General features: G+C 38.1%; 1 protein-coding gene across 1 annotated transcript; it reads right to left on the bottom strand.

Annotated features, from left to right (window-relative positions):
• Nucleotides 1-5,175: 5,175 nt before the first annotated feature.
• dnajc30b (DnaJ (Hsp40) homolog, subfamily C, member 30b) lies at nt 5,176-6,268 on the bottom strand. The gene has a single exon (XM_016232795.1). It carries the CDS (start codon nt 6,217-6,219, stop codon nt 5,563-5,565), a length of 657 nt encoding a protein of 218 aa, XP_016088281.1. The 5' UTR covers nt 6,220-6,268; the 3' UTR covers nt 5,176-5,562.
• Between the last annotated feature and the right edge of the window lie 3,358 nt (nt 6,269-9,626).

The raw sequence follows: 9,626 nt of genomic DNA, 5'->3' as shown, positions 1-9,626 counted from the left end.
ATGTTGATTTATGACAAACAATTTGAAAATTAGTCAGATTTAAATGATAATTACAAAATATTGTCATAGTTCCATAAGGGTGTTACACTTGATCACTAAATGAATGTCAGCCGTTTTTAAAGAGCAAGGAGAGGGAGAGGTCACGGTGAAGCATCCAATCATCTGGTATCTCTGGAAAGCCCTGAATGTGCTCCATACAGGACTCCAGACTTACAACTGTGTCATGTAACGTCTCCGAGAAATCACTAAAGCAATGTCCTCTACAGAGGACAAACTCCATAGCTGGTAGTCAGGAGGATTTAGGGCATTGATAGATTTCGGGATGTACTTTTTTGAGTGTAAAATGTGATATTTTTCATCACTCGTCTATTGGTATTTTTCAAACAATGGCCAAAAATGTAAAAGAAGACAAACCTTTTATGGGCTGTGGTGACTCGGACATCACTGTACTTTTGTGCGAGACATTTTCGTGATGTTTTCCTGCACAAAGGGCTTCTAACCATCACCTGATCTTCACCAATGGCAGAGTGTCTTATTTAAAGGGACAGTTCGGCCAAAAAGGAGAAATCATTTATTCTCTATAAATGTTGTTCCAAACCTGTAAGGGTTTCTGCTTTCTGTTGAACACAAAAGAATAAATGTATGAAATATACAAACAGTTGCTGGCAGCCATTGACTTCCATAGTATTTTTCTCCATGGAAGTCAATGGCTACCGTCCCAACGTTCTTCAGACTATCCTTCTTCATGTTCATCAGAAGAAAGAAACTCGTACATGTTCGGAGCGACAAAGTAAATGAAGAATGAATATTCTTTTTATAACCAATTCAAGTCAGGATCACCTGATAAACCCTTATAACTCGTGCGAACTTGATTTAAACGATTGCATTTGAACACAAGTCTGTTTTTTGACTGCTTCGCTCTCTAAGCAGATGAGGATCTGATTTCAGGAGTCTCTCACATCTCAAGAGTCTCGTGAATACAATCCACAGAGCTCACCATATTTGCCCAGTGACCGCGTCTGTTCGAGAACATGTTCAGTACCTTCCCGTGTGTCTGCGACTCTCTCAAAGCTTGTGTTTCTCATGTGTTTGGTTTGGTTTGTGTGCTTCTTAAGGGTTCTGCTCTGCTGTGGTTGAACCTCAACAGTCCTCGTGCTTGAAGAACAGTCATGATTTTAACCGTTACGAGTGACAGAACCAAAACGGCATGAACTTTACCTTTAACTGGGTCGTTTGTTGTTAATGTGAACTAGTTGTGTCCCAACAGTTAAGTGTCACCCAAACCTCCAGCGATACGAGTCATGCTTCAGATTCAAAACATAAATATGTGACCCTGCAGCACAAAAGCAGTGTTGAGTCGCTGGGGGATATTTGTAGAAATAGCCAACAATACATTGTATGGGTCACAATTATACATTTCTCTTTTATGCCAAAAATCATTAGGATATTAAGTAAAGATCATGTTCCATGAAGATATTTAGTAAATCTCCTACCGTAAATATATCAAAACTTAATGTTTGATTAGTAATATGCATTGCTAAGACCTTCATTTGAACAACTTTAAAGATGATTTTCTCAATATTTAGATTTTTTTGCACCCTCAGATTCCAGATTTTCTAATAGTTGCATCTCAGACAAATATTGTCCTATCCTAACAAACCATACATCAATGGAAAGCTTATTTATTCAGCTTCAGATGATGCATACATCTCAATTTCACAAAATTGACACTTATGACTGGTTTTGTGCTCCAGGGCCACATACACACAATTCAGGTTATTTTGTGGTTGTTTTAGCATCACTGATGTACTGTTTTGAATGCGACGCCTGTGTTCACCGGTGGGGCAGAAGAGGAAGGTGTGTGGCTCCTCCAGATGCAGAAACAGCTCGTTAGTGACGGACACCTGAGCTTCAGCAAACGAGCTGAACGCCTCTTTATCAGCCGGACACATTTCTGTCTCGATGTCGTCAAACAGCAGCGCGAACGACCGGCAGCCGAACCCACACACCTGCACAGAATTCAGAAAGAAATCACTCATAATAAAAGATTCAATAAAATAGCTGATGACTGCTTTCCAGCGGTCTGCACCTGGCTGAGCTTCCTCTTGAGCGTCAGGAGGATTTAGGGCATTGATAGATTTCAGGATGTACTTTTTTGAGTGTAAAATGTGATATTTTTCATCACTCGTCTATTGGTATTTTTCAAACAATGGCCAAAAATGTAAAAGAAGACAAACCTTTTTATGGGCTGTGGTGACTCGGACATCACTGTACTTTTGTGCGAGACATTTTCGTGATGTTTTCCTGCACAAAGGGCTTCTAACCATCACCTGATCTTCACCAATGGCAGAGTGTCTTATTTAAAGGGACAGTTCGGCCAAAAAGGAGAAATCATTTATTCTCTATAAATGTTGTTCCAAACCTGTAAGGGTTTCTGCTTTCTGTTGAACACAAAAGAATAAATGTATGAAATATACAAACAGTTGCTGGCAGCCATTGACTTCCATAGTATTTTTCTCCATGGAAGTCAATGGCTACCGTCCCAACGTTCTTCAGACTATCCTTCTTCATGTTCATCAGAAGAAAGAAACTCGTACATGTTCGGAGCGACAAAGTAAATGAAGAATGAATATTCTTTTTATAACCAATTCAAGTCAGGATCACCTGATAAACCCTTATAACTCGTGCGAACTTGATTTAAACGATTGCATTTGAACACAAGTCTGTTTTTTGACTGCTTCGCTCTCTAAGCAGATGAGGATCTGATTTCAGGAGTCTCTCACATCTCAAGAGTCTCGTGAATACAATCCACAGAGCTCACCATATTTGCCCAGTGACCGCGTCTGTTCGAGAACATGTTCAGTACCTTCCCGTGTGTCTGCGACTCTCTCAAAGCTTGTGTTTCTCATGTGTTTGGTTTGGTTTGTGTGCTTCTTAAGGGTTCTGCTCTGCTGTGGTTGAACCTCAACAGTCCTCGTGCTTGAAGAACAGTCATGATTTTAACCGTTACGAGTGACAGAACCAAAACGGCATGAACTTTACCTTTAACTGGGTCGTTTGTTGTTAATGTGAACTAGTTGTGTCCCAACAGTTAAGTGTCACCCAAACCTCCAGCGATACGAGTCATGCTTCAGATTCAAAACATAAATATGTGTCCCTGCAGCACAAAAGCGGTGTTAAGTCGCTGGGGGATATTTGTAGAAATAGCCAACAATACATTGTATGGGTCACAATTATACATTTCTCTTTTATGCCAAAAATCATTAGGATATTAAGATCATGTTCCATGAAGATATTTAGTAAATGTCCTACCGTAAATATATCAAAACTTAATGTTTGATTAGTAATATGCATTGCTAAGACCTTCATTTGAACAACTTTAAAGATGATTTTCTCAATATTTAGATTTTTTTGCACCCTCAGATTCCAGATTTTCTAATAGTTGCATCTCAGACAAATATTGTCCTATCCTAACAAACCATACATCAATGGAAAGCTTATTTTATTCAGACACTTATGACTGGTTTCGTGCTCCAGGGTCACATTTGGATAAAGGGACGAAACTTGTTCAATGCAGCAGTAGAGCTGGACTGATTTCGTGGATATGATAACTGTGGGATAATAAAGTGGGGAAACAGGCCAGTATTGAATTAACTAGCTTTTAAAGTCAACATTGAACGCAAACCTTGCACTGTTTATTACTAATAATTACACGAATCACATATATGGGGAGAAAGTATATTGTGCTTGATATCTCATCATCGCTGAATAAGTGAAAATGACTGATGTGTTGTAGCCCAGCTGTAGAGTCCTTGCATCTGTCCCTTGTCGTGTTATTTAACATTGTCTACTACTGCGTTTTGTTTTTATATGAATCCTTGAAGCCAACAGTGCAATGAGTTTGGAACATTCTGGGATTTTGTATCAAGTGATGACCTTCACATTAAACTTTATATTTCTGTGAATAAAGAACCACAAAGAAAGGTTTTCATTATAAATGCAGTGTGGAGAATAAAGAGAGATCTACGGCTACACCGATTAGTCCACATAGTGGGTGTGTAAAGCCAAGCTTGTTTTATAAAATCATTTAATACTACCGTAAGGCATCCTGCACAAACCAAAAGCCCATGACATGGTATATTATAGAGTTTAACAACGTCGTTTGCACTGCGCTCTTGTGTTACTTGATCTTTTTATTTTGGTGCGTCAATCTGTTGAGTTACTTAGTATAAGAAATAATGATCCGCACTCACGAGAACAATCTTCTTTCTTCTTTTATTTCACATTGATTACTGATGGGAAAAGACACCAATGTTTCGGCTCAAAGCCTTTCTCAGCGTGTCTGTATAGTATATTATATATAAATATAATATTCATTTATATATAGCTCTTTTGTTCTAATTATTGGAATTGAAAATGAACATCAGCAACAAGTATGCTGAATAAATATTGCTTTTATTTACACGACCAGTCAAATGTTTTTGAAAAGTACGATTTTTCATGTTTGTTTAAAGAAGTCTCTTCTGCTCACCAAGCCTGCATTTATTTGATTAAAAATACAGCAAAAGCAGTAAAATTGTGAAATATTTTTACTATTTAAAATAACTGCTTTCTATGTGAATATCTGTTAAAATGTAATTTATTTCTGTGATCAAAGCATCATTTCTCCAGCCACACGATCCTTCAGAAATCATTCTGAAACATGCATTACTTTCTATTCATCAAAGAAACCTGAAAAAATTCTACTCGGCTGTTTTCAACATCATCATAATAATGGTTTAAATCGGTATATTATACTGATTTCTGAAGATCATGTGACGCTGAAGACTGGAGGAATGATGCTGAAAATACAGCTGCTGTGATCAAAGCATCATTTCTCCAGCCACACGATCCTTCAGAAATCATTCTGAAACATGCATTACTTTCTATTCATCAAAGAAACCTGAAAAAATTCTACTCGGCTGTTTTCAACATCATCATAATAATAGTTTAATCAGCATATTATACTGATTTCTGAAGATCGTGTGACACTGAAGACTGGAGTAATGATGCTGAAAATACAGCTGCACATCACAGAAATACAGCACAGTTTAACACATATTCACAGAGAAAACTGATATATTGAATAGTAAAAATATTTCACAATGCTACTGCATTTGCTGTATTTCTGATCAAATAAATGCAGTCTGGCCGAGCACAAGAGACTTCTTTAAACACATTAAAAATCTCAGCGATCAAAACTGTCTGACTGGTAGTGCATGTTAGAGATGAACCTCACAGTAGGTGAACTTTGATGGCAATGGTTCTTAATCAGTTACAGATGCATGATGCATTTTCCAGGATTCACAAAATGTGTCTGAGACGGCCAAGATTGTACAGTGCTGCAAACTTGTATTCGTCTTTTAGCTATCCTAGTAAACACTGGATTGCAGTGCAGTTAGTTTGCTGCACTTCTTCTTCTTCTTCTATAGGCTACACAGCCACAGGAAGTGCGAGCAACACAACTGCTATGCTGCTGCTTCTTCTTCGGCGGTGAGCAGAGCTCATGTCTATGAAGCAGACTCAGGCCCTCAGGCTGATGAGGATGCCGCCTCCGCAGAGCAGCAGCAGGGCGACCGTGACCTCGTTCATCTTCATGCGTCTCCAGGCCCGGAGCTGCGTCTGCTGCTGCTGGCGCGTCTGCTCTCGCCGGCGTCTCCTCTGCTGCTCTCTCTGCAGCTGCTCGCCGTAGTGCGCCTGATAGAACGCGTCGCAGTCGAAGTGAGGGCTCGCGTCAGGGGCGCGGCGAGGCGTCGACGGTCTCCCGGCGCTCTGCGCGTCGCTCCGGTTGAGTATCCCGCGGTCGTACTTCCTCCGGAGGCCGCCGTCGCCGAGCACACTGTAGGCTTCTGCGACGAGCGCGAAGTGCCGCGCCGCGTCCTCGCTGCGGTTCCGGTTCCGGTCCGGGTGGTGGATGAAGGACTGTTTATAATAGGCGCTCTTGATCTGCGCTGGCGTGGCGCTCGGAGAAACCCTCAGGATGTCGTAGTAGGCGGTTGGGCTCCGGTGCTCCTCGCGCGGTCCGGTGCCGTAGCCTCGGGTCGGCGGTTGGTTGGTCACTCCGTGAGTCCCGGCAGAACCGGCAGGGCTCGTAAACTCGTGATGATACCGTCTCCGTAGTGTTATAGCAACCGAGAGTCTGTGTGCTCCGCTCCTCAAACAGCCGCTGACCTCCGCCATGGCCACTGCAGAGCCAGACACCTACATCCGGCAAAACAAAGATATGAACCAATCAGAGGCGAGGCACACAGGAAACGGCGTACCATTGGCCAACAGTGTTGGGCTAGCTCCTCAAAAAATGTAATTACTAGTTACTCCTTTCAAAAGTAATATACTACGTTATTATATATATATATATATATATATATCTTTATTTGACCCTCTAACTCTAGCACTCTCTATTCTAATTCTATTCTTTATTAAAAAACCGTGCCCCTTTTAGACTTGCACTCTGTTTACTAACTGCATGTTGAAAAAAATCTGAACAATTTGATACAAACCAATGTCTCATGAATCGATCGATCAGAGTTTTTAAAAAAAGAAAAGAATGACGGACGCCACAGACTTTTTTTTGGGGGGGGAGTAGCCTATAGGTGGAATTTTCACGTTAACTTCACGCAATATAACATGATTTTATTATCGTAATTTTGACTTTATTCTTAAAATATTATGTGGCACTTGACCCTCTAACTCTAGCACTCTCTATTCTAATTCTATTCTTTATTTTTTTTAAAAACGTGCCCCTTTTAGACTTGCACTCTGTTTACTAACTGCATGTTGAAAAAAATCTGAACAATTTGATACAAACCAATGTCTCATGAATCGATCGATCAGAGTTTTTAAAAAAAGAAAAGAATGACGGACGCCACAGACTTTTTTTTGGGGGGGGAGTAGCCTATAGGTGGAATTTTCACGTTAACTTCACGCAATATAACATGATTTTATTATCGTAATTTTGACTTTATTCTTAAAATATTATGTGGCACTAAAATGCTGCTGTATGCTACTGAATGCAAACACAATTTTGGCACAGCGGCCCAAAAAAAGTAAAAAATAGTGAGGGGATATTTGAATTATTTGTTAATAAATTAGTGTTTTCTGAGTCAATGTCGCAAAAATGAATTTGACGAACCTGACTGGCCATCTCCTCATTGGACTGCCTTTAGAGAGAAATGCCTCTTTACGGATTACATAAAGAAAGAGTTTTTGATTTTAATTATTTTGTTTTAAAATAGTAATTTAAAGCATTATATAGATATATTTATCATGTCGGTTTCAGTTCATCATTGTGAGGCGCTCCTGCTCAAGACCAAGACGACAGAAAGCGCATACTGTTTGTTTTCCTTATTTTACAAAAGCACAAGGTTTTGTTGATATTGTGAGTGCACACAAATAAAAGTAGACTTTGCAGTTCCGAATGAGGTGTACTCTTACCTTTATGAGCAAAAATTACGGCGTATTTTTAAGCTTTCACTGTTATAAAAATAAATGAAAATGCAAGTGATTGCGCTGGCGCCTCCGTGTCCTGCAAAGCGCACTTTAGCTTCCACTCTCCGCACAAGCTATTGGATATGCGCCTAACAGCGCTCATTTATCTGGGTTAAATGTTTAGATTAATACTGTGAAATGCATGAAGTGTTTTATGTCTGTTTATTTTAGGCAAGTCGTGTTGGTTTGAGAAGGCTAAATTGATCAAACATAATGCTCAACTCACTGTCTGCCGCTGCCGCTTGGTCGTTCCTTTAAAAAAACAGAAACTTGAATTTAACAAACATAAAAAGAGACACGGTGTCCAGTCGGACTCGAGCTGAGAATTCTCATAAGCTGTAACCCTGCATACTCAGACGATACGAATTTGAATAATTCAGTGCTTGCCAAACACAAGTTACTTCCTTTTTTTTACTTTTAATGAAAAAACAGATGTCTTTATGGTATTGTTTGTCAACTCTGTTACGGACAAATTAGGCAATGTGTAGAAATAACAATAAATCATAAAAGGAAAAATCCTTCTTCTTTCATTAGACAAACAGTCCTTACATTCCAACATTTAAAATCTCAGATCATTTTTCACCTATGCATACCTAAAAAAAAACAAAAAAAACTATGTCTTCACAGAATTGTCCACTTGGAGCAAATATGTTTAATCTGAAAATGTATTATATACAATATCCAGTAAAAACAAAAAAGAGAGAAATGTTGTTGAAATATTATAAGGGTGCATCATATCTCAATAATGTTTATGAGATTTTAAACAACAATTGTATAGTTTTTTTGTGAAAATAGTTCATAAACAGAGTTGACCCTTTAAGTAACAGAATTGAGAGAATTATCCGGTGGACTGTCAGTTCTGTTACACTGTTGTCAGCATTGTTACTCTACCTTGGTAACAGAGTTTGACGGTAACAGAGTTCACCATTTTATTGTATTTTTGCCAACAACTCCACTTGAGCATAAATGCTAAGAGCACATGGCACTAATGAAATCATGATTAAAATACCTTTAAATAACCCAATTTGTGATCAGTAATAAATGATGTTTTTTCTTTTGATATTGTGGTAACAGCGTTGGCGTTCTTCAAAATAACTCTTGGTTTAAGAACTTTAAACAATAAATATATAATAAACAATAAAATCCACCAATTTAACGGCAAAATATAGGACGGTAACAGAGTTGACGCAAGATTTATAGACACATTTTTATAAGAAAAAAGTCACTTTTAAACAATTTCATGTTGTAGAATTAAGTAAATTAGTATTTAGGGCTTTTATAAATCAAATGAATGAAATATTACAAAAAGAAAAGTACAATAAAATGTTTTGATTACACTGACTCATTCCGGACAACAAGAAATCACGATTTTGAGCTATTTAAGACACTTTTTACACAAAGTATTATATTGTTATTGACTGTAACATCTTGTAATTCATAACAGTAAGTAACAAATTATTAACATAATAAATCATTTGAAAAAAATAATGACTATGAGCTAATTATGAGCTATTATCAGGACACGTAACTGAAAATATGTGAAACATATGTTCTAAGCTAGTCTTAAAATGTGCATTTGTGCTGCATAATGACTAAAGATGCAGCCATGATTCAGCATCTTAGATATTGTGTTTGTTTCTTCTTCAGTGTTGAGGTGAAGGCACCAGAGCTTAAACACAAGTACAGATACAGCTGAGGCTGATCAAACAGAGGCACAGATTAACTCATCTTTCTCGTTCAAGTCACAAGATTATATATGATATTGAACATATGTACTTGTATGTACTTATTGGACATATTTACTCATGCAGTATATACATATATTGAAATATAAATGTCTTATGTTTTGTTTAACAATCATTTATGACATGCATGTTTCATATTTTAAAATATAGCGATAGTTTACTGTAGCATAAGCATAGTCGCTCATACTAAACATTTAGTGCACAGCCATTGGTTTTTAAATAAAGTAACATATAATTGAACAGTGTTTGGTCAATCGTCTTCCTGAACACAGCCTCTACTCAAACTTACACACACCAGAAGCACTTTACATTTCAGAATAATACAACATTAAGCACTAACAGACTGTTAAACAC

This window comes from Sinocyclocheilus grahami, unplaced genomic scaffold (assembly GCF_001515645.1).
Source record: "Sinocyclocheilus grahami isolate Dianchi unplaced genomic scaffold, SAMN03320097.WGS_v1.1 scaffold419.1, whole genome shotgun sequence".
Lineage (NCBI taxonomy): Eukaryota > Metazoa > Chordata > Actinopteri > Cypriniformes > Cyprinidae > Sinocyclocheilus > Sinocyclocheilus grahami.
The sequence above is the reverse complement of the archived record's forward strand: the minus strand, read 5'-3'. Positions and strand labels throughout refer to the sequence as shown.

Bases quoted from the DNA above. Each gene is read 5' to 3' on its own strand.
- dnajc30b (XM_016232795.1), bottom strand. From the start codon at position 6,219: ATGGCGGAGGTCAGCGGCTGTTTGAGGAGCGGAGCACACAGACTCTCG.